This window comes from Penicillium griseofulvum (assembly GCF_001561935.1).
Source record: "Penicillium griseofulvum strain PG3 chromosome Unknown contig_15, whole genome shotgun sequence".
NCBI classification, from domain to species: Eukaryota; Fungi; Ascomycota; class Eurotiomycetes; order Eurotiales; family Aspergillaceae; genus Penicillium; species Penicillium griseofulvum.
Window position 1 is genome coordinate 148551 of NW_024467436.1, and position 24562 is coordinate 173112.

The following is a 24562-nucleotide window of genomic DNA, read 5'->3' on the forward strand; positions in this document are numbered from 1 at the left end:
GAAAGCAGTAGAATTTTTGTGCCGGTTCATGAATTGCTTAGGGGTCGCAATGCCTAAATGGGCCCATCTTGGGACCAAAACGAACATTTGATTATCCCAACTATATCTTATTTGTAGGCACAGTAGGCTCATAAGTTTGACGGAGCCTGGAAGGAGGAGGATTTAGCCCAAATAACTCTACAGATGATAGAGGTAGTTTCCCAGACCAAGCATTTTTAGGCTCCACTCTGGGGGCAACTTGTCGCCTACATAGGTATGTCTTGAACATCCAAGTCCAGGGGGATTCACGGGATCCACTGGGGCTGAGTGAATGTTGAGAGTTTTAATATCAGATTTATGGTACGAAATATAGCTAAACAAGTAGGTTAAATTTTTTTAAAAAATATAGGGGGTCACATTTGAGGTATTATCTGTAGCCAATTGTTGTTGGTTATCCATGCCAATGTCTGTAGAATAATGGTCCCCCTTGCGTTTCTACCATGTCCTCCACGCGAGGTTCTCAAGCTAGTCCATGCGTCGTGGGGGTATCATCGAGAAAGACTTGAGCTGTAGAATGACTACTCCGTCGTATTCCATTGTCCGCGATGGTGGCTCTTGTTGCCAGATCCACCAGAGATGATCTACTTGTGTATGATGTATTTATTAACCGACGATCACAAAGTAACCAAGCTACGGAATCAATAACTTACCTGCCGGGCCATAAAACGAGTAAAAGTTGCCCCAACCTCCATTAGGCATGGTGCTACGGGCTGCAACTGTGATGGTGATAGTGGCTTTAATGATCAAAAGATTTACAATTAGAAATTACTAAACACTTAGTTGAATGATAGTGACTGTCTCGAAGTACCAGATACACATGGTGCAAATCGAAAGGTAAAATATGTGTGTTTGATCAAATATGCAAATTCTCAGCTATTAATCCCCCTAGGCTTTTACAATTCTCTATTGAGTGAACAATTTGGTTAGTAGACAAGGTAGGCATATAGATCGGGATTTCCTTACCTACGTACGTACTATCTAGGTAGGTCTACGCGAGAGACGCTCTAACTACCGGAAATTCAGAAAATCAAAACAGAGCCAAATTGTTCGAGTCCACGGACCAGATGAAGGAAGGCACAATATGATGCTATTATATTATGTAGCTATAGAACAACGAAGAGGGAGGAAAGGGTAGAACACAGGGACAGTCATTGAGATGAGTTGAACAACGGCAGTCTCGAGTTAAACCAACGTCGAAGTCCAATTTGAAATCCAACTAGATATTACACACTGCCGGTTACTTCTAGACTCTCAAGCAGATACAGAGTGCTCAGTAGAGGCTTTTGCTAGATCCTCGCAGGATTTTAGAAAAGCGTGAGAAGGATGCTGGCCCTAGGATATTAGAAGTTCCAATTGCTAAAAAGAATACTATGCTGCTATCTTTGCTGATAGTGCCAATGGCCTAGATCACAGATTTTCAGCACATGGCTTAGTATCCGTGAAAGATCATCACTTCGAATAAAGAATGTCGAGCCGCCAGTGCCGACTAATTCTCATTTTTTGGAAAGATGAACCCCTCGCGTTCAATGGATATCTTGGCTTTCTTGAACCTCGTGTCTGTGTTTCAAGTGAAAAAAAGCAAGTACAAGTAGGAAGGAGTGAGATACGTCGATACATAATTGTCGAAGGCGCAATACCCTTCCTTTACCAAGTATAAGACGGCGATCTTATCGAAGATGGAGAAATGCCCGAGTTCTCGACGGACCAATAAGAAGGGGTATATAGCGATATCTCGGCAACCCTAACAGCGTAGGGGTAACTCAGCTAGGAACGGCCCACAACATAGCCGGGATGAAAAGTGGGTCGATCTAGAACCTTTAATCTTAAGCAATTAGGCAGTTAGGCAGCGACCTTAAAATTTTGAGATGGTGATGGGCAGTTTCAGATTTGGGAGGGATGTATCAGATGCCAAGATAAAGTACACTTCAACTTCACGTGCCAATGCACGATCCAGACTGCATCTGCACCTCAGGGATGTACACTCGGCCTTGGCCGAGTACATACTCTCCGTACTCCGTAGGGGATGCCGATTTGAATCCTACCGAGTAATGTTTCTGTAGAATAATTTTAGGAAGAATACTTAAAATCAACGAAGCTCTATACCATATGTACTATATCGTATTATTTTATACAACATATTTTATGATACATTGAAACGGGTTATATCCCAAATAAAACCTAAATAAGTCCAGTTCCAAGGTTGTGGCGAAGTAAAGCCTTGGAAAACCCGAGACGAAAAAAGATCGGCGGTCCCACGTTTTCGGCAGCTGACAATACTGTTACCCCCCCGTAATGTAATATTCCCGCATGCGTGATTTTCTTATCACAGCTTAGGTTTTTTTTTTATTTCTTTAGTCTCACATTGAGATTTTCTACATAAACCTTTTGACATTCCTCTTTTCTTAGCTTTTTTTTCCCGTTATGCTCTTGATCATCTCTACGAACAATTGTGGCTCAATGCCACGCGGCTAGCGGTAGTCTTTTCCTGCAAACTCTCCGCTTGGTAGCGATCGACAGGACCACATGTATGTCACCCCGAAAAAGAAAGTCAAGGTGTCAAAGCTAACAGTTCTAGGTTGGATAAATTCCCCTCCTTTCGGGAGCAATCCATCTCGACATCCCCTCCTCGGCCAGTGCCAGTGGTCTCCGCTCGGCAACGGTCTGGCCGCAGTCCGTTCAACATGTTCTCGGCCTCTCTTCGCCAGGTGACATCCCTCAAGCAAAAAATCCCGTTTCTAAACGAACTTCACCTCAATTTCATTCTTCTTCACTATGCCTACATCATATCCTGGGCTATCACCGGTTCCATTATCGTTTACCTCGGGGGTAACATCGACTACGTCGATGCCCTCTTCCAAGCCGCCGGCGCCGCCACTCAGAGTGGGTTGAACACCGTCAATCTCAATACACTCCGGCTATATCAACAAATCGTCCTATACATGATTACATGTTTGTGTACGCCAATCTTCATTCATGGCGCCTTGGTGTTTATTCGGCTGTACTGGTTCGAAAAGCGATTCCAACATGTGGTCCGAGACGCTCGTGCGATGCGACGGACCCGATCCCGAATGCAAACCGTGACCGATGATGGAGACAGCGAGGATATCAATATCAACCGCGCGGAGGGTGGAGTCAGTGGTCGACCCATTACAGTGATACGGAACGATTCAGGGGATGCCCGGGACGCTCGGTCGACGGATCCGACTAGCAAGGACTTCGCTCCCGGCATCAACACACCAGAACGCCGGGAGAGCAGTGTTGACTCTAGCTCGGATGGAACAAGCGCGAGCAACGAGCCCCGTTTTGGCCTCGGTAGCTTGAAGGTGCCAACCCATTTGAGCCCTGAACACCACATCGCCTTCTTGGAAAAGCAACGGAAGGACAAAGGAGCTCTGCGCATTCCAAGTCCTCGGGAGTATGACCGCGGCGGTGCGCCTGAGGCGTTAGAAGAAGTGGCAAACCAGGATGGTGAGCAGGCTCAGCATTCCAGTGACCACGATGACCAGGACGACCAAATCAGCCCCAATACACACTCCGAGGAGCTGGATCAGCTTGGTCCACTTGAAGGACCACACATCACCATCAACGAGCCAGATATTTCACGAACCCGTCCACGTGGTAACACGTTCCCTCGTCTGGACACTCGCCCCACTGTCCGGGAGACTAAAGATGGGAATGAGACTACTACCCTGGCCCCTACTAATACAAGGAACCCCGTCAGGGGACTTATCCGGTCTTTGACACAAGAGCGTGACATTTCCACTCAGCCGTATCTCAGCTGGAATGCGACAGTGGCTCGTAACTCTAATTTCGTGGATTTGACCGAGGAGCAGCGTGATGAGTTAGGCGGTATCGAGTACCGTGCGCTCAAGACGCTGGCTGTCCTTCTTATCATTTACTACCTCGGTTTCCACCTCATCGGCATGGTCAGCATGATCGGCTGGATCATGACCAATGACAAGTGGGGTGATGTTGTCCGGGCTGATGGAGTTGGGCGGCCGTGGTGGGGAATCTTCACATCTGCGTCCGCCTTCAACGATTTGGGCTTTACCTTGACACCTGACTCGATGTACTCCTTCCAAAGGGCCATTTTCCCTTTGCTGATGCTATCGTTTTTGATCATCATTGGCAATACCGCATTCCCCTGTATGCTTCGCCTGATGATTTGGGTTCTGTCCAAGCTCACTCGCCAGGGGAGCGCACTATGGGAGGAATTGAAGTTCCTTCTAGATCATCCCCGGCGATGCTTCACTCTGTTGTTCCCTCGTAATGCCACTTGGTGGCTATTTGCGATTGTCGTCGCATTGAACGGCATTGACGTGATCTTCTTTCTCATCCTAGATGTGAGTTCAATATCTCTGCTTTCGGGTGATTTTCACTGACCACGATTCTATAGCTCCACGATTCTGCCGTCACTGATCTACCAGTCGGGATTCGAATTCTGGATGGCTTCTTCCAAGCTGCTGCAACACGAACCGCCGGTTTTGGAATCATCAGTCTTTCAGAACTTCATCCGGCCGTACAAGTGTCCTATATGATTATGATGTACATCTCAGTCTTTCCCATCGCTATCTCCATGCGCCGAACCAACGTCTACGAAGAGAAGAGTTTGGGTATCTACGGTTCCAATGATGATGATGACGACGAAGAAACGAATGCACCCACCTATATCGGAGCTCATTTGCGACGCCAGCTGAGTTTCGATTTGTGGTATGTCTTTTTAGGATTGTTTATCATTGCTATTGCAGAAGGATCAAGATTACAGAATCGGGAAGACTACTCCTTCCAGCTATTCACTGTGTTATTTGAAGTTGTCTCGGCATACGGTACTGTGGGTCTGTCGTTTGGATACACAAATGTCGACACCTCCTTCTCGGGACAGTTCAATGTGGTCTCCAAGTTGGTGATTATTGCCATGCAAGTCCGTGGTCGCCACCGTGGTCTGCCTTACGCACTTGACCGCGCCGTCCTTCTCCCCTCCGACGCCCTCAACCGACACGAGGCAGAAGAGGGAGAGCGCCGCATGCGCCGCCGCACATCCAACCTCAGTGGCGGTGGATCTTTCGCCCAATCGCAATCACGTACCTTATCTCAGGCGAGGAACGATGCTGGTCTGTCTTCGGGTATGGAAACCCGCGACTGGCAAACTAATCCTGCACCGAATGGAGATTCACTGGTGCATCGTTCCTCGACTATCCGATCCAATCACTAGAAATATCACTAGAAAATGGGTGGAATTTTTTGATGTTGAATGTTTATACCCACAATGGCTTGGCTCTATCCATACATACTTGCCCTGGCGGTTCAATCTTAATTTCACTGCTACATAATTATGGAAACATTGGACTTTTGTGACTTGGTAAAATATGTAAACCCGGGTTCTTATACCTGATTCCTCAAGGGACAAATATACCCTTTCAATCTAAATACTCTAGATAATCATTGTTTTAAGGAATTGTAAATCTGCCCAAACAGGAAAGTGTACTTGGACCCTGCATAAGCTGAAATAGACTAAGCTATTTATAGCCAAGTGATCCATGGCTCGAGTTAAAATTGGCGCTAGTCCAATTTTGGACAAAATAGATGTGAGGTCGATGACGACAAACACGATAACTTCAAGGTTTTGGAATATGACAAGGTCAGATTTGACATAGAAACATCTCATCTCCAACTACACATTTTCCATTCTTTATTTCATATCAAATATCATCATGAATAACCCATATCTAGATCGTTACAGCGGGGTCTTAGTCCCCACTCTCGAAACCAAATCCCCAATCACGACCTCCACCCAACCAGAACAAGATACCCCAGTCCAAACACCCTGGTATAACCCACGAGGCTGGTCTCTACGCAAGAAACTCATCATCAGCACAACAACCATAGTAACCATCTTGGCTACAATTCTGATCCCCGTCGAAATAATCCAAAACCGTTACCCAAACTACACACCCCTCAACTACACCCTCGCAGACACATACTCAGGCCGAACCTTCTTCGACCAATTCATCTATTTCACAAACGAAGACCCAACAGACGGCTTCGTCGTCTACGTCAACAAATCAACAGCAACACATCTGAATCTCACTTATGCAACCGAATCCTCGGCAATCCTGCGCGTCGACGCATCAACCCCAAACACCCTCTCCGGTCGAAACTCAGTCCGCATAGAGTCGAGAAGTACATATGATTCAGGCCTTTTCATCTTCGATATCATCCATACGCCATTCGGTTGTGCGACATGGCCTGCTTTGTGGTTAACGGATGGTTATAATTGGCCGATGAATGGGGAGATTGATGTGCTTGAAACGACCAATCTTGGAAGTCGGGGGAATGAAATCACTATTCATACTACCAAGGGGTGTAAGATGGATGTCAAGCGGAAACAGACCGGTCAGGGTATTTTTACGAATTGTGATAATGTCACGAATGGGAATTCGGGATGTGGGGTTATCGGTGATGAGAATACGTATGGAGAGGAAATGAATAACCGTGGTGGGGGTGTTTATGCCCTTGAGCTTCGTGATGCTGGTATTCGGACTTGGTTCTTCCCGAGTGGAGCTATTCCTGCTGATATCACGAATGAAAATCCGGATCCAAGTAGCTGGGGGATTGCACTGGCGGATTTCCCGAGTACGAATTGTGATATTGCGACCCATTTCAAGAATCTGAGTATCATTGTGAATATTGATCTCTGTGGTGAGCTTGCGGCTCAGAAGCAGTTTTATGATACTCTGTATCATTGTCCGGCGACTTGTTCGGACTTTGTTGCTAGCAATCCTGGCAGTTTTGTGAATGCTTATTGGGAGTTTAGGAGTTTCAAGGTATATCGTGCTTATTGAGACAATGGTTGACAGCTAGAAATTTCTTCGTTTTCACTTTGCTATTCGCTACACGGCATGATTTGGAATGTTTCTCACGGCGTCGTCCCTTTTTGGTGGGCTTTTGCTGGAGTTTGATATTCGGATTTTATATGGGAGAAGTCAATGTAGGTAGTGTCCTAACAGACAAATTTGACCTATTATTTTTCATCATGTTTGTATTGTCTGACCCGAGCGACTCGTTATTCCCTAAGTCCAAAGTCTGGATAATGGTGTCCTGGAGTTGAACCTACAGTAAGGTATACATATCGGAATACCAGATCCTCACTCCCACATCTTGTAGGGACCACCCACAGAACTTCTCATTAGCAGAATCCAACGATCTCTCGAAGAAAACTAGAAAACTCACCTCATGCTTTCGGATCATCACTCTCCTCGCTATAACGCTCTTCTCCATTCGCCTCATACTCCATATCATCAATGTCACCCCACCACCCTTCTCCAGTGGCTTCGATTGTCTCACCGATGCAGTGAAGTAATCTTCCAGAGAAATGAATAGCTCCTCCTTGCCACCAGTAGTTGGCGTAAATCGGACCAATCAATGCCTTGAACTCTTGGCAGTGTGGTTTGTCCTCGGCGAGATCGAAGTATTCCACGTGGGCATTATTGACAATAAGATCCAGTTCAGTGTTGATAGTACCGGAGAAATAATGTCTTTCTCCATCACTGGTTTGTATCAAGGCTCGTATCTTTCCATCGTTGCAGGTGATGCTTCCTGGTGATATATGCGCCTCTCGCGCTTGGCCATATCCTTGATTCATCTTGGAAAATTGCGTAGTAACGAGTAAAATCAGAATAGTCTCCGAGGGACTGTGTTTTCCTTAAATGGATGGGATAAGGAGCGGGTAATTGGATGGATACTTCTTGGTGCGGTAATGTCACAGTAAGTCAGATGGTGCCAAACCCTTGTCAAATTCTTCACTGGAAATGTGCGAAATGTTAGACGATCCTTGGACGGCTGTGAGATGTGAAGATATGGCTTTAGAAATAATGCGGAATGAAATATGAGAGATATTCAGTTTCACTTTACTAAATACTAAACATGAAGGGTATCTCTAACAAAGATGAATCGTATAGCACAATCAGCTATCAATAAATCATCTCCAGATCAAAAGACACAGAATACGTCAACACAGAGATTGGACTCAACCTCACAGTATTGCAGTGTAGGGAGCCAGTGGCTCGAATGAAAAACCCCTAGGTATACCAAAATCCTGCGTAATAACAATCGTAATCATCGTGAAGATAAACATGAGAAAGGAAAGTAAAACAAAAGCAAAGCTATAGCTGCCGAAGCAAACTACCATCTGCAAAAGGGTTCTCTGGGGACATATCTAACAACGGCCGTGTGGCATTGCGATCACCTGTTGCGACTCCGTGTCCGCTGCGCGGATTTCGGTGACTAGCCGTGCTGGCTGAATGTGCTAGCAGGCTGTGTGGGGTAAACTGGGCGGGGAGCGCCGGTGTTCCTTCGGCAGAAGGTAAGGGCGCGTATGTGTTTGGGTGATGACGCACGCTTCGGGCGGTATTTCGTCGCTGAACTGAGGCTTCTGCGGGTGCAGCCGGCCGTCGCCACGAAGTGGAGGGTGGGATGGGGATTCCCCCGGGGGTCTGGTCTGGTCCAGTGGCACCGTCGATCAATTGCATCCCTGGTTGAACTTTGACGCCGTGGCCTTTGCCCTTGCGGCTATGTTGCGGTGGCTCGGCATAGACTGGGGTGAGATCGACCAGAGGCTTCTGCTTTAGGGATGGAGCTCGATTGGAAATGGATGAATCGGGAGCACGAGTCATGGTGTTTGTTCGGCTGTTGGGACTTGAGTCATAGCCCGGGGTGTGTGTAGATCCTCCGGCCATAAAGCCACTACCTGTAAAGGCTTCCTGTTTAGCTCTCTTATCACGATCATCCCGTTCCCGCATAGCAGCTTGGCGCTGAGTATAAGTTCGGCCTAGGAGTCCGGATGGTGCAAAAGTGGAAGTTTCTACTTCTTGGGGCGAGATGCCTGAGACTAATGCATGTTTGTCGGTAAAAGGCCCGTCCATATCAGTATCGAGCGTCAGGGCCTGTGGGTATGTAGATGGAGGGGGCCCGTGTCCACGAAGGGTCTTCTTCCGGGTAAAGATGTCTTTGGAGCTTGCCGGCCTCGGTTGGTCGGAGCTCTCACGCTTCGGGGATTCAGTTGAGGTCTCCCGTTTGAGGAGTGGAGCGTCGTTTGGTACATTTCTCGACTGATTAGTCGACCTCTTCGTCCCTGCGCGCTTCATAGATGGTTCAGTCTCTGGTTTCTGGCCTGCCCCCTTCTTATTGACAAGGTACCAGCTTCTCCACCTCTGTACTGCCCGGTACCATGTATCTGCAATGGACTTGTCGCTGGTCGAGAAAAAGTGCAAGAAGTTTTCGGTGGACAGAAACATGGATGACTTCTGCTGGCTCTTAATTGCAAAGCACAACTTCTTGGGAGGCTTGATATCCTTGTTTAGCGCTCGAGCGCTGGGGAAGTAGATGTCATAGTCGGATATATGGCAGATATTGGTTTGGTCTTTGGCGTTCTCTTTTTTTGAGACTGTCACTTGTCCGTCGGCGCGCAAAGTGACATATCGCTTATCCCACTTGTGACGACGCTGAGAATGGTAAATATGGACAGTCACCGGGGATGGTTGCCCACTGGGGGCATGCCCTGCATCGAGCTGAGTTAGGGCGTCCACACTAGAGGGGGGAATAACGATGAACTGGTTGTCCGCATCGTGTGACCAGGAATTCATGACTTCCCGCACATGCTCATAGCGTCGCAGAGGACGCTCTAGGCCAACCTGAGAGTAAGACTCCATTAGAATGAATTTCTCTGCATCAATGTCCCGAGATAGGTGTTTGGTGGCATCTAGTAATAAATCGTGGACTAGAGTTGACGGAGTGACAGTGAGATCCGCGGTAGCATCACCATATTTGACAAGGGCATGGCGCTCTCCGGCGTTAACGGCGCTGACAGGAGCATCAAGCCCTGGAACCACTCCGGTTCCGCCCACTCCAATGTAGTTCGGGAGCTCGGTCTTCTTGGCGTCCTTGGATCTTGAAAGTTTGACCTTCTGAAAGAATGATTTGCGATGGCCATCGTGTTCTGAGTGGGAACTTGGCGGTGGATGCGCCGGGGGATGCGCCGGAGCTGGTTGCGATCGGGGTAATTGCGCTTGTTTTGGAGGGAAGGATACCAGAGGCTTTCGAATGTGTTCTGAGTTATCCCCTCCAGTCAATCGTTCCATCGCACGTTGTCGATCCAGCTCGCGTGTGCGCGCTTCCTCATCTGTCAACCCGGTTGCGTTACGTTCACTTTCTCGCTCACTTTGGTCCGGCTGGGTTCGCACATGGCTAGGGATCGCGGGTAGACGTGGTACACAATTTCCATTTGACGTTGGCCGATTGCGACGATATCGAGACCTACTTCTTGCGATCGAGGGGTTCTGCTCGCTGTTGACAGGCGCAGGCGCAGGCGCGGGCATTTCAACGTCACCGGTTGTCGCACCTCGTGCACGATATCGAGAGAACTTCCGAGTAACGGACTGCGCTGTACTATTCTCAGCCATGCTGAAGTTTTGTTTTCGACCCCAAAGGGGCGTTTCGTAATTTCCACGGTCTCAGGTTCTATCGCCAGGATAAGGTTAGCGTCTCCAAGCAATTTCCTAGCCCCTTTGCGACTCGGCGACTATGCGACTCTTTAAAGATTTTGACAGGAAAACACAATGTGGGAGAAGAGTAGGAATACGATCAAACCGACCTGTTGTCAATCAACCATTCGCGCCTTTGGGGGGCAAAAAAGTGACCCGCACCGATCGTCAAATGGACCGGGCTAGGCTGAGTGTGCATGTAATTTCACTTTTCTTCGATAGATCACATATGAATTGAACTCACCGAAGTACTTAGCAAGCAGAGTCTGTTAAGACAAATTGTTAATCCCGTGGGGGCTAAACAATTTCCGGATCTGGCAGACGCGCCGTATGCGGTTTCACGCGACAAACTACGGAGTACAGAGTATACGGAGTATATAAAGAAAATATATGATCGACAGGTACTATTGACATTATTTAGATTGATCAATGCATAATGTTTCATTATTGGATGATCTGGGGTCCACAAGGCGATCACATACTATATCACTCCAAGTACAGGTCTATTGTATTGACTATTCTTCACAAATGGTCCAGATGATGTTCAGACATGGATGGAATGCTACTGACTAGAATCTCTTAAATATCCTTTCTGGTTTTCAATTTGGACCTAGGTCCTTCTATATCTCAATCCATTCTTACATAAATTTGTTTAGGTCAAGCTTATTTCCTATAAGCACCCAATTCCCGACGCCTGTGAGTGGTTAGCATAGACCTACAAGTTGTACATACAGATACACCATATGGAGAGAACTTACCACCACGCGATGAAGTCCACCGTCCGCACATCAATCCCAAGCTCAGTCAGTGCCTTGGTAGAGAGATGTGTATCATAAGGTCGCATGACACCACCGTTAGGATCATTACCCTGCTTGTTCGGGATCATTCCGGGAATGGCAACACCCATCACCTGAGCCAACTTCTGGCAAATCTCATACTTAGTCATACGGTCCTCAGACGAGAATTGTAGAATACGAGGGAAGTCCTTGCGCTTCTCCTTCTCGCGCAGGTACTTGATGACAATGTCCCGACACACGCGCGCAACGTCATCGGTGTTGGTTGGGTACCGCATGGCCCAGTCGTCCATCTTCACACCGGCATTTTCATCCGTGGCCTTCTGAACTGCGTCGACAAGGCAGTTGATCGCGCTCTCCGAATTCTCCTTCGCGTTACCGTACAGCACCGGTACGCGCAGTACAATTCCCATGCCTGAGGCACTAGTTGCTTCTAATACGGCCAGTTCGCCATCCCGCTTCAATTGTCCGTACAGGTTCGGTGGCTTGGTCTCGGAATCGGCCTCGTAAGGTGCTTCGCCTTCGGTGCCGGGGAAGACGTAGTCGGTCGAGATGTAGATGAGGAAGGCGCCACGTGATTGGCATTCTTGGGCCAGTGTTCGAGTAGCTTCGACATTGACCTTGCGGGCTTGATCTGGGTTCTTTTCACAGAGGTCTGGGGACTTGTTTGCGGCGCCTAGAAGCTGTCAGTCAATGATGAGGCGATCCAGTGGACTAATTAGCTTACAATGGATGACAATTTGAGGCCTGTCAATAGTTCAAAAATCGATTAATATCTCTCATTGAGATCTAGATTGGAAAATACATACTTGACTTCATCGAAGAGCATCCGAATGTCTTCTTCCTTCTCGAGATCGGCCTTCAAGATAGTTGGCGGGGCAGGGCGGGAGAATCCCTGACCAACAACCAACACGCCCGAGTGCTGAAAAGTGTTGAAAACAGCACGACCAAGGAAGCCACTGGCTCCAGTAACAAGAACTGTAGATGTCATTTTCGGATGTATGTTGTCAAATTGAGGAAGATGGAGGGAGGTTTTTTTTTTCTTCTGTAGACGCGGGGAGCCACTGTGACGTAACTGACTTCTGATGTGGATAGCTCCAGGTTCACTCAATTGACCTTGTGATTCTAGTTAATTCCATAGTAATTATTCGATTGGATCAATTACACTCGTTTCTGTGATTTATGTATGATCGCTAAGGATATGCATCATAATATTATGATTGAGCACTTGGAGGTTCAATGGCGTAGGTATTAAGATATATATATACAATTTTGACCAGCATACTATATTTGAACTACTTGCCAATATTGGAAAAGAAGTATAACATAGTATATATATAATAACAATTTAAACCAATAAACAATATAAAACTGTTTTTAAAGACCCTGCAAGCGTTGAATGTAAAATGCCGAAAATCTCCGAGACCGAATGAAAATCGGCCGGGACCTGGTTCGGAGGCAGATCGGAGCATCGGCGCATCTCCACTACTTGACATTCTAAAAATTGTTCTTCCAATTCCCCAGCCATGTCCGGTACTAGGAATCTCACAGCTGCCTTGCGGCGGGCCCGAGTGCCTCGTCCTCGTCTTGCTATTCGACCCCTCCAATCCATCACACCTTTGACTGTGCGCGCCTTCAGTGTCAGCTCCACTCGCGACTCCGATTCCCGCCAGATCAAGTTCACCAGTGACGCCTACCCCAACCTCAAGCGTAACCCCAACTTCGCCGAGATCTCCGCCGATGATGTTGCACACTTCAAGGAGCTTTTGGGATCCCAATCCGCCGTGATCGATGGCGTGACCACCGATGCGACGGACGATATCGAACCCTTCAACAGCGACTGGATGCGCAAGTACCGTGGCCATACCCGGCTTGTTCTGAAGCCCCAGAATGCACAGGAGGTCAGCAAAGTGCTGGAATACTGTAACGAGCGCAAATTGGCTGTCGTGCCACAGGGTGGAAACACTGGTCTCGTCGGTGGCTCGGTGCCGGTCTTCGATGAGATCGTCATCAACACTTCCCGTATGAATCAGATCCGCTCTTTCGATCCTGCTTCCGGTGTGCTGGTCGCTGATGCCGGTGTTATCCTTGAAACTGCCGACCAGTATCTCGCCGAGCGGGAACACCTCTTCCCTCTGGACCTGGGTGCTAAGGGGTCCTGCCACATCGGTGGAAATGTCTCCACCAATGCCGGTGGCCTGCGCCTCCTCCGCTACGGCAGTTTGCATGGTAGCGTGCTCGGCCTCGAGGCGGTCCTGCCGGACGGGACTATCGTGGATGCGCTGTCTACTCTACGCAAAAACAACACTGGCTACGATATCAAGCAGCTGTTCATCGGCTCTGAGGGCACTATTGGCCTCGTGACTGCTGTTTCTATTCAGTGTCCCCCCCGCCCTAAGGCGGTTAATGTGGCTTACTTCGGTCTTGAGAGCTTCGAGCAGGTTCAACAAGCTTACCTCGCTGCTAAGGGCCAGCTGTCGGAGATTCTCTCTGCGTTCGAGCTGATGGACGGTCGCAGCCAGAAATTGGTCATTGAATCTACGGGTAACAAGCACCCTCTTGAGGGTGAGTATCCTTTCTACTGTCTGGTGGAGACTAGCGGTTCCAATGCCGAGCACGACATGGCCAAGCTGGAGTCGTTCTTGGAGAACGTGATGGGCGATGGCATTGTCGCCGATGGTGTACTAGCTCAGGATGAGACCCAGTTCCAGGCCTTGTGGCGCTGGCGTGAGGGTATTACCGAGTCCCTGAGCCACTTGGGTGGCACCTACAAGTACGATGTCTCAATTCCATTGTCCGATCTGTACCTGCTTGTAGAGGACTGCAAGGCTCGCCTCACAGAGAAGGGTCTAGTCGGTGACGATGACTCTTTCCCTGTTCGTGCTGTTGTTGGTTACGGTCACATGGGTGATTCCAACCTGCACTTGAACGTTGCCGTGCGACAGTACAGCAAGGAAGTGGAGAAGGCAATCGAGCCGTGGGTGTATGAGTGGATTCAGAAGCGCCAGGGCAGTATTAGTGCTGAGCATGGACTTGGCGTTGCTAAGCGGGAGTTCATTGGCTACAGCCAGAATGAGACGATGGTGAAGTTGATGAAGCAGCTGAAGAACCTTTATGACCCGGTAAGTGGAGCATCACTGCTATGTGGAATCAATTGCTAACTTTTATTCTTAGAATGGGATCATGAACCCGTACAAGTATATTTAGAGCTATGTATAATTTTTTTAGGGATCGGAGCATAACAAAAGCCATTCACCGAGAGTTATAATCACATGTACAAGCATGTAGATGCATGAATATATGCCTATGCACCAAGTAAATAGAAAATTAAGTAAATGATAATCCTTTCCAGCCCATATTAGTGGACCCCCTTACAGATATACCCCAGTTGTTGCCTGAGGCCAACCGTTGCCATGTGAGACGGAGCTTGTTTGGGGATTCTCCACCCCTTGTCATTCCCTTTACTATCTTGACCCTTCAGTCCAAAGCTATTTCATTCAATTACTTGGATGAGCCCTGTCGACATTTTCTGTCCGACCGGAGTAGCTGGGCTGAATTACACAATGGACGACATGGCAAGCCATTACCAGGTGATGGAGGAGCTGGGGAGTGTGTTGATCAAAGCTCGTTTTTTTTTTTTCATGTCGGCTAACCGTATTCTCCGTTTGCAGGTGGTAGTTTCGGAGTTGTTTACAAGGCCATTGACAAGAGCGACGGCGAGATCGTTGCTATTAAACATGTACGCTTTCATGAGCTCCGAGTTTCAATTCCCCACCCTTTTGTCTCATAATTGACCCCCTTTTTTAAGATCGATCTCGAGTCCAGCGAGGATGATATCCAGGAGATTCAGCAAGAGATTTCTGTTCTGGCTACCTGCGCTAGCCCCTACGTTACACAATACAAGGCCAGTTTCCTTAAGGGGCACAAGTTATGGATTGTTATGGAATACCTCGGAGGTGGTTCTTGTTTGGATTTGGTGCGTCCCTTGCTGCTATCCATTTATCGCAACTATATCGCTAACTGTCCTAGTTAAAACCTGGATGTTTTAACGAAGCCCATGTAGCCATAGTCTGCAGAGAACTTCTCCTGGGCTTGGATTACTTGCACAACGAAGGCAAAATCCACCGCGATGTCAAGGCCGCCAATGTTCTCCTTTCCCAAACTGGAAAGGTGAAGCTAGCAGACTTTGGTGTCGCTGCACAGCTGGTCAACATCAAGTCACAGCGCAATACATTCGTCGGAACCCCATTCTGGATGGCACCGGAAGTCATTCAGCAGGCTGGGTACGACTTCAAGGCAGACATCTGGTCTTTAGGTATCACAGCAATCGAGATGATCAACGGAGAACCCCCACATGCCAGCACACACCCGATGAAAGTGCTCTTCCTGATTCCAAAGAACCCCGCCCCTCGCCTCGAAGGCAACGAGTACAGCAACACATTCAAGGACTTCATTGCACAATGTCTGACGAAAGACCCGGATCTTCGGCCAAGCGCAAAGGAGCTTTTGAGACACAAGTTCATCCGGAATGCGGGCAAGGTCGAGGCACTCCAAGAACTGATTCATCGTAAACAGGACTGGGATGGTGGCCGTGGTGAGTCGAGAGATGTAAAATACTATGCGGAGTCTCTCAACACCATGACCAAGCCCGGTGATCTTGATGATGACGACTGGGTCTTTGACACTATTAAGCCTCCTCCAATGTGGAAACCCAAGGGCACGGACTGGATGACATTCGATGAAGAGGACGAAAATGTCCCCGATCCAGCCAAAATGATGGAAGAACTGCACATAAGCCCACCACCACCAGCACCGCCTAAGCACCAGGCCAATTCCACCGTCCGCCGAGTTCCTACCGACCGATCTCCGTCTGTCAAACGGGCTAACACTAAGCGTCGCTCAAGTGGTGTCAAACAACCCCTTGGCCTGGACTTAAGTTATGGCAACAGCCCGTCTACAGTTCGACAGTTCCGCCGGGTGTCGGACAAAGTCCCTACCGATCTCAACACAAAGCAGGGCTTTGATGAGAACCAAAGCCCGAAGACGGTCCCCATCGACTCTTCAAGCAAGGAGGCTCAGATTGGACGACGTGCATACAGCAAGGCAGTGGGACTTTCTTGCCAGGAAGTCCTATCAACAACAGGAGATGGCGATAAACGAGAGGCAATCTCCAGACTCGCTGAAGCCTGGAGCGACCTGGAAATGGTCGATCCCGAAGGCCTCTATCACATCGTCAGGATCATGAATGAGAAGATTCAAGCAGACTCCCGCCTCTCTAGTCTTCTCCCACCCACACAGCCCGACTCCCCTTCGCGGCCACGCCTAGTGCTGGCCCAAAATAACCCACACCTCAAAAGCCACCGTCGTCGCCAATCATACGTCCCCGAATCCCAACCCCAGTCACCCTCATCCATCCCCGCCCAAGCTGCATCCGCTATGGAACACACCAAACAACTGTCCGATGTCCTCTACCAGCGATGGTCAGAGGGTCTCCGCAACCGCTGGGGAGGCGCCTAGTCTCACCCTCAACCATCCTCCCACCCTTTCCACACCAACCTCAACGCACCTTCTCACTCCTTCTTCCATTCGCTGTATAGACCCAATTTGGCGTTCTGACTCTTGTACAATTCTTTGCCATTGCCTGCATCCATGGTGTCCGTTCGTTCTGTTTACTGTCCCTTACTCTGATGGGACTGGTCCCGGAGTTTCTAATGATCTGGTGAAATCTTTTTGCGTTTTCTTCTGTACTCTCTTTCCTCTGATAGAATGCCGCCTGTGCTTCTGTCCTTGTCTATTGACCCCTGGTCTTTTGTGTGATTTTCTTTAGGTATTTTCTACGAGTACTGGAACATACTATGTCTGAAATGTGATACATGTCTTGATTTTGCTCATTGTATCGCTTCATTACTAGTTCTCCTTCTTTCAGTAGCTCACCTAACAGATTTTTCAGGCGTAAACTCCTCCAACGCTCTACAATAGGCACCAAGCTTCTCATTTTCATAGCGTGTACAACACCCCGACAGATTCTGCTAATACATCAACCCCAGCATCGAAGATGGGCTGTATCCTATGCTTTATTTATATCCGTTGCCTTTTGACTGCTGTTTCTACCAGCTGTGCTTTCGCCATGGTTCTACTCCTTGTGGTGCACCCTGAAGAGCAGGGAAGAACTTTGAATATAAAAGATAAAAAAAAAGAAAGAAAGAAAGAAAGAGGGGCCTACCCACGAACCCTGTCCCGTTAGGACCGCCACCCCCTTCAGGAGAGAGACCCGATCATAAATACCGTGCGGGTGTGGAGGGTACCTCTATAAACCTCGTCCAGCCTTAACAGGCAACGCCGAACATCCGAAGAAAGTTGACGCACCCAGCAGTCCAGGAGGTAGATTTCAGATGCTCCATCCGCTCCTAACCGGGGTGGATTAGCAAGACCTTTTGTTGCACATAGGGCTACATTGAAAAAATAAAAAAAGAAGTGCATCATCCGTGAATCGAACACGGGCCTCGTCGATGGCAACGACGAATTCTACCACTAGACCAATGATGCTGAGATACCAGGCGAATCAGAACGCTGATTCGTTGGTTATATTTGGAGACCCCTAATGGAATAGACAAGTTCAATAGTTTCTAAGTTTGATATAAGCGTTATCAGCTAACCTTGGAAAGGAGCCCAAGTGGGGTTCCACGTTCCAAGGGATCCATTTTCTTAAATGTTGTGGGTCTTCTCTACTACACATCACATTTTTTTTGCGATGGAAATAGGAAACCGATTTCAGACGGTGCAATATTTTGCGGAGGAATCTAGTTTGTCTACCCGGTCGTCCCTGGTATTGTGGTTTGAGTCCTAAAAGACGAGGATTTCTCAAAAGAGCAATTTCGTAAAGAACTTGAGATCTATAAAATCTTCTCCCAACAAACAGCCTGCCAATTTATCACGTAGTGTTTCTACTACACGGATAATGGGATCTTCCTCGAGCAGATGAGAGGTGATACTGTCGATGTCTATAGTTAGATGAATATCTTTACTGAATAGATTTTTGTTTTTCTACCCGTATTCAACAAAATAGTACGGCCGACCTCAAAACCTAGTTGATTATCAAAGTGAATAAATTGGAACCGCTGCACCTGCGACTGGAATGAATGAGTGATATTACCCAAGCCATCGCTTTCCTCGAATCACTTAATCTTGCCCATGGTGATCTCAGACGTGAGAATATTGTCCTTGACTGCAACAGAGTCAAGGTGACAGATTTTGGCAATACAGCACCATTTGGAACACCGTTCCATACTTGTCTAGAGCCGTGGGAAAAAGAGCTGAGGATGGATGAGTCGGGATATGACAGTAGAATTTTAGCTGGGCTTCTGGGACCTCGGACCGAGCAATTCGCCCTTGGACCCATATACTACTACGTCAACTACGGCGTGGCAATATATGAGGATAAGACTCTCACGGAGGTTCCGCGTGACCGTGGTGTTGTGCTCAAAAATTGATGAGGGGCATGCAGTTCCCAGACTTGGACTGTGATCCAATGATCGATGAACTGATTCACAAGTGCTGGTACAACCAATTTCCCACTATTGCAAGCTTAGCCGTGACGACAAAGGCATTTCTCAACAAGAAATCTAACAGTGAAGAAGACCAAGCTGTAAACATTGAAATCAACACCACGCTAGCGACAGATGGAGGCGAGTCACATATCGGCAACCTGACAGAAAATAGCACGTCGAAGGAAGCACTTTGTCGAGAATTTGGCGAGCATGGACTCATTGACTTCATTCGCTCGTCGAGATGTGGAGGTAACAGGTGTGAAGGCAAGATAGTTAAATAAAAAGGTCATGTCGTGCAGGAATCGAACTTTGGCCACACGCAATAGCTGCGTCCTAATTAGGAAGGAGGTTCCCTTATCTGCCAGTTAAAAGATTCCTTACAAGCCAATCCACCCCGGTTAACTGAGCGAATGGAGCATCTGAAATTTACCTCCTGACTGCTGGGTACGTCAACTTTCGAACGTTCGGCTGAACGAGGTCTATTGAGGATCCTCCACACCCGCACGGTATTTATGATCGGGTCTCTATCCTGAAGGGGGTGGCGGTCCTAACGGGACAGGGTTCGTGGGTTGGCCCCTCTCTTTTTTTGTTCTTTTTTACATCTTTTATATTCACGGTTCTTCCCTGCTCTACTGTCAAGGTCTCTATGAGTGGGATATGCTGAAGGCCTGGTTTCGATGAGAACAATTGAATTATTATGAAAAATCTCTAGTGCTGACTATGGAATTCTAATAAATACATTTTCTGGTTCAAGTTCTAGTTCAACAGATCTGTCACATTGAGTGGAGCTTCGATCCTATGTACATGTAAATATACAGAGCATGGATGGCATACGACACGGAACCACTAGTCTCGGATGCTCTTGTCAGATACATCCATACCATCCCCCTCCGAAGGCTCCGTCTTCCGGGACATCCACTCATGGCGCAAAAGTCCCAGAGCCGTTGGCCGATCTTCAGGGTCCCATTGTAGCGCTTTTCGCATCCACTGCACAAAGCCTTTCACGTCCTCGCCGTCGATATTGTTAGCTGCCAGGCTCTCCAAGCTTCGGTCTGGTATGGGAGCTTGACCCGTCCAATTCCCTTCTTTGTCCCAGAACATGGAGGATAGTCGCATCTTCTCACGGAACCCCGGTGGAGGTGGGCCAAGTAGAGCAACCAGCTCTGCGATGTGGACCCGGTCATCAAAAGCCCCGTCTGAGTTTCGTCCGTCGATGAGCCCCTGGGAACTGGTGTAATTCCATGCCTAGATAAACTGTGTAAGCTTCTTTCTTTTTTGCCTCGAAGGGGAAATACCCACAGCAACAGCAGCAACCCAGACGTCTGCCTTGTGATCCCATTTCGATTTCAGGACCTGTTCAGGAGACCTGCAGTGCTTTTCGACGATACCGGGCATGTCGTCGTCTGGAAAGTCCAGATGAAGGGGAACACCGTCGCCTGGGAGTATCATTGGGGTGATGAGCTCGATATTGCTGGGTCCCAAACCTCGTCTGTCACTGGAAGAAACGTCGAATGCTTTGTTTGGCATTATGCCTGCCTTAGAATCAGTCATTTATTCTTCGAAAACGATGGCGAGGGACGATACGGGCAGTCAAATAACAATCGGTGTGTAGGAAATCCATCAGGATCAACATTTGTTTTATTGTAGACCTCATCGCTTCGAGACCCAGCTTGTCGTCCGAATGCATCTGTTCTGGATCGATCTGGGGAGCCTCGTGAACAACACAAATATGAGGGCCGCGAGGACCCTTGATGGGAAAACGATCGGTAACTTCGTGAAGCGGACACTCGTTTTGCTGGTATTGCTTTGGTGGGTGGATCCGTCCATAAGCCTTGAGCATATGGTCCACAACATAGATCTTGAAAACAACCATTCTGGGCTGCCTATTATTGACTGAGTATTAGAGCAGTATCGTTCCCACTCGAATGAGGCACTCACAGTAAGTCAATAGCATACCAAACAGTCGCTGTTGGCCCATAGCCGATTTTGTGTAGAATTTGGTACCTGTTGTTCAGGATTTCTTCCTCCTCGGCGGGGTATGTGTATGTCTCGTTGGGCTCATGCCCCATTGCAAGCTCTTCCTCGATTTTGAGCGATGAATCCAGTAGCCCGAGATCGAAGACTGGGAAGGCTCGCGGGTTGGACGTCCATTGTGATGAATATCGACGCGACCAGGCTGTTTTTCGATCAAAGGGGGAGATCAGTCGGTAAGTAGAAATGGGAAGTTGGAAAGAGATCCCCCTGTAAATAACTCTGTTAGAGTAAATACGCAGAGTCGCTCGCCAATTCATGACGCGGTTGGCGAATACGCGCTTGGCTATGGAACAGGTGTAGTTGAACGGACGGGACCCTGCATATTACCGAGGTCTATTTATATCCCGAGGACTTTTTTTTTATCACTAGAAGGATGACTTTTTTTTTCGAGAGACTTAAAATAAACATTATGCCACTAAAAATAAGCTTAAACAAGTTCACCCGAGGTGTTCTGGGAGACCCCACAACATTTGGGGTCGCCCAGTGTATAGGTTAGACGATCTACATGAAATCATATCCTAAAGCATCTATATGTACATTAGTCTAGCTGGAAGTTGAAATCTATTTAAGGAACTACAGTCTACATGTACAATGAAAGAGGGCGGGGTTAAAAACCCCTCCTATTCATGTATTCCGTGGGATCTGTCAGTGACTATCGAACTCTTGGAGTTCAGTCACCAACTTATCAGGACTCGCACGAGAACTGGCAGTTTGATTTGTATTCGGACCTTCGAAGGCCTCAACAACTTGGTGTTGATGTCTTTCGAGGACCACCCTCTGCGCTGGCTCTGTGGGCTACGGTGAGACAGGGAGGATTGGGAAGAGGAAGAAGAGAAGAGGAAGAAAGGTGGGAGGAATCCTTTTATACTCTCACGTACCTTCCTAAAATGGACACTTGCCTACTTGTCCGACTTGCCCCTTCCTTCTTTCCACTTCTGCGACTTCTCAGCATCCCAATCCCAGTCTCATAGCCATATCATTAAGCGGTATTTTAACGTGTCCACGGGTAATTTAAGAGGTTTTACTAAATCACCGACTTAATTGAATACAGAAATATATACTTCTTTATAGAGGCTCATTCTTATACCTGACCTATAAATTTCTAAAGTAATGGATCAATCTTGAATTGGATTTGAAATAGATATCTTCAACAGCTGAGATCCATGCATTTACATACTTAATTCATTATTGAATCTGTTGCATATATCGATGTCGATAGCTAAAAAAACCATGCCAAGACCACTAAGGCTAATTAATTCCCCCTGAAACATAGGACTGTGGGGATCCGCTGTGGGCTGGACTCAGGAGACCAACAGCTATTATTTTTCCCTTTCACAACTCTCCCTTTTTTTTGTTTATATGACTTTTTAAAAATCCCTACATTCTGATCTCTCCTACTGGCTGGTCCACAATGGAGAGTCTTCCGGGAGCGGAGAGCTTAGTCCATGGTCCATTTCCGGACCAAACGGACTCTGCTTCCGAGCAGGCCTCCCATTCCAATCTCTCACGCTCATCATCTCTCGTTCAGAAAAAAGCGTTACCTCGCACCGCCCGTCATGCCAAACGACTGACCTTAAACTTCCCCATCAACTTGAACGAACCTGAAACATCCGATTCCAACGTCACCTCTCCCGGTTCCATAACCCCAGTCACACAGTCCGCAACTCGCCCCTCCCCCGCTCAGCCCCCGGGAACTCCTATGGCATTTGATGTCCCCGATGATGGCTATGATTTCCTGCGAGCCATTGCCTCGCAGGAACGGAAGGTCATGGAGCTCCGCGAGGAGCTCACACGAGCCGAGGCAGACCTAGTGACAATCAAGAGGCAATGGGCACTATCTGAGAAGTCCAGAAAGCGAGCGGAGATCAACCACGCGGAGCCATTAATGCCACTCCGATCACCTGATCCCGCAACACCCGAAGTTTCGAGTTCACATGGCCGGGAACAGAGCATGAGCTCAGTTACAAGCTCTACGGTATCACAGGAACGGGTGAGCCGAGATCTAGACAGACGGGCTAGTGTGCGTGCTGCCGCCGCACCAGGAACCAAGATTGGGAGTAGTGGTCGGCGAGTGTTTCATGGCACACATACACGGACTTTGTCTCTTTTGTCGCCAGTCTCCGGTCCCTGCACTTCTTCCCGAGAACCAGGTCTCTCAAATGAACGCGTGGGTCGCACTCCGCGGTCTGCAACATTACCATCAGTCGACCGTAATAATGCAGCCATGATGAGTGCACAACTAGATGAGAGTCAGGTACCAGAACATCTGCTCGCACAGTGGCAAAAGACTCTTCCTCCCCCTTCGCGGGAGGCCTTGGTGCGCACAGGCAAACAAATGGCATCCGATCTCCGCGAGGGTCTGTGGACATTTTTGGAAGATATCCGACAAGCTACAGTGGGCGAGGAAGGGATCAACGGCACACAAACAAGAACCTCACCATCTAATTCATTGGCACCACCAAATGGTCGCAAGCGGGATTCGTTGGCGACATCTCGAAGTCGAGAACGGTTGTTAGCGGACGGCAAGCTATCACGATCATCGTCGTCGTCTTCGCGGGGGAGGGGGCCAGCGGCCGAGACAAAAACTGGTAAAGACACCAAGCCGGCGGAAATTTCCACATCTTTCTGGAACGAATTCGGCATTGATACACCCGCTCAGAAGTCTCCGAGCGCTCCGCGCACCCCCTCCGGCAACAAAGCCGCCAACCGAAACGGGGCGAACGAAGCCGAACCGCGCGACCAGCTCTCCAGTAATTCAATCGACGCGCAAGATGAAGATCTCGACAACTGGGATAGCTGGGACACGCCCCTATCCGAGAAGAAGACGCACACGCCCTCGTCGAGCCGATCAACAGTCGCATCCAAACATGATCACTCACCCACCACACAGGGTAGCAGCCCTCGAACCAGCGCTAGGTACCGTTCGACCTTTTCTGATTTCATCTATGACAACCTCGTCATGCGCTGACCACACGCTCCTAGCTTTGGCGATCTGAACCCGGCTTCCTCTGGACTCGATCCTAGTGCCTCCGAAGGCATTCCCTGGCCTGCAATTACCAAGTTGGCCCCCTCAAAGCTTCAACGGACTGCATCCAATTTGATGGCAGAATGGGAGCGCTCACTGTCACCTTCTCCAGAGCGAAATGCCTCTCCTTCGCTCAGCCGCAAGGACAGCAAGAAGGACTAGTAGGGTTCTTTCTTTCTGCTTATGTATATACTTGCTACCTCTTCTTCGGCCCTATCTACGGAATTACGTAGGGCTACGACCTTCAACTTATACCATATGAGAGCGTTGCTTCTTCTCTTGTCGATAAATTTTCTTTCCTTTGTTACCTCTGTGAATTATCTTGCAGGCTTTGATTTGCTTTGAAGATTCTCAAATACCAGTTGATTTGGTTCACGATGATTGCTACGTATTTTTTCTTTGCTTCGATGTGTCTCTCTATCTTTATGAATACAAATGAGTTTCGAATTTTTTGCTATCATTTATTCTTGGAACGCCACTTAAACAACACCTCGCAGGTTCAGTGATGCATCCATACAGCTTCCATGGTTTGTACCGATAACGGCACGATGATTTTGCGGAGCCGGAATATCACGTGCAGGAATG

General features: G+C 48.2%; 8 protein-coding genes across 8 annotated transcripts; 4 read left to right on the forward strand and 4 right to left on the reverse strand.

Moving 5' to 3' along the window:
- Positions 1-2720: 2720 nt before the first annotated feature.
- Positions 2721-6881, forward strand: PGRI_094400 (Potassium transport protein, high-affinity; the record flags this gene model as incomplete). The annotated part of the gene is made up of 3 exons (XM_040797153.1): positions 2721-4382; positions 4436-5162; positions 5770-6881. The coding sequence occupies 3 exons, from the start codon at positions 2721-2723 to the stop codon at positions 6879-6881; spliced, it is 3501 nt and encodes a 1166-aa protein (XP_040649964.1).
- A 389-nt stretch (positions 6882-7270) lies between these two features.
- Positions 7271-7681, reverse strand: PGRI_094410 (uncharacterized protein; the record flags this gene model as incomplete). Its single annotated transcript, XM_040797154.1, has 1 exon — positions 7271-7681. The coding sequence occupies one exon, from the start codon at positions 7679-7681 to the stop codon at positions 7271-7273; it is 411 nt and encodes a 136-aa protein (XP_040649965.1).
- Positions 7682-8201: 520 nt separating this feature from the next.
- On the reverse strand, positions 8202-10496 carry PGRI_094420 (uncharacterized protein; the record flags this gene model as incomplete). The annotated part of the gene is made up of 1 exon (XM_040797155.1): positions 8202-10496. The coding sequence occupies one exon, from the start codon at positions 10494-10496 to the stop codon at positions 8202-8204; it is 2295 nt and encodes a 764-aa protein (XP_040649966.1).
- Positions 10497-11240: 744 nt separating this feature from the next.
- On the reverse strand, positions 11241-12362 carry PGRI_094430 (dTDP-4-dehydrorhamnose reductase family protein; the record flags this gene model as incomplete). The annotated part of the gene is made up of 4 exons (XM_040797156.1): positions 11241-11271; positions 11336-12047; positions 12099-12118; positions 12181-12362. 4 exons carry the CDS (start codon positions 12360-12362, stop codon positions 11241-11243), a joined length of 945 nt encoding a protein of 314 aa, XP_040649967.1.
- Positions 12363-12897: 535 nt separating this feature from the next.
- On the forward strand, positions 12898-14578 carry PGRI_094440 (FAD-binding oxidoreductase; the record flags this gene model as incomplete). Its single annotated transcript, XM_040797157.1, has 2 exons — positions 12898-14493; positions 14546-14578. 2 exons carry the CDS (start codon positions 12898-12900, stop codon positions 14576-14578), a joined length of 1629 nt encoding a protein of 542 aa, XP_040649968.1.
- Positions 14579-14934: 356 nt separating this feature from the next.
- Positions 14935-16888, forward strand: PGRI_094450 (STE20 family serine/threonine-protein kinase; the record flags this gene model as incomplete). Its single annotated transcript, XM_040797158.1, has 4 exons — positions 14935-14980; positions 15043-15110; positions 15180-15347; positions 15401-16888. The coding sequence occupies 4 exons, from the start codon at positions 14935-14937 to the stop codon at positions 16886-16888; spliced, it is 1770 nt and encodes a 589-aa protein (XP_040649969.1).
- A 2876-nt stretch (positions 16889-19764) lies between these two features.
- Positions 19765-21209, reverse strand: PGRI_094460 (uncharacterized protein; the record flags this gene model as incomplete). Its single annotated transcript, XM_040797159.1, has 4 exons — positions 19765-20163; positions 20218-20450; positions 20518-20801; positions 20857-21209. The coding sequence occupies 4 exons, from the start codon at positions 21207-21209 to the stop codon at positions 19765-19767; spliced, it is 1269 nt and encodes a 422-aa protein (XP_040649970.1).
- Positions 21210-22363: 1154 nt separating this feature from the next.
- On the forward strand, positions 22364-24139 carry PGRI_094470 (DUF4048 domain-containing protein; the record flags this gene model as incomplete). Its single annotated transcript, XM_040797160.1, has 2 exons — positions 22364-23868; positions 23935-24139. The coding sequence occupies 2 exons, from the start codon at positions 22364-22366 to the stop codon at positions 24137-24139; spliced, it is 1710 nt and encodes a 569-aa protein (XP_040649971.1).
- Between the last annotated feature and the right edge of the window lie 423 nt (positions 24140-24562).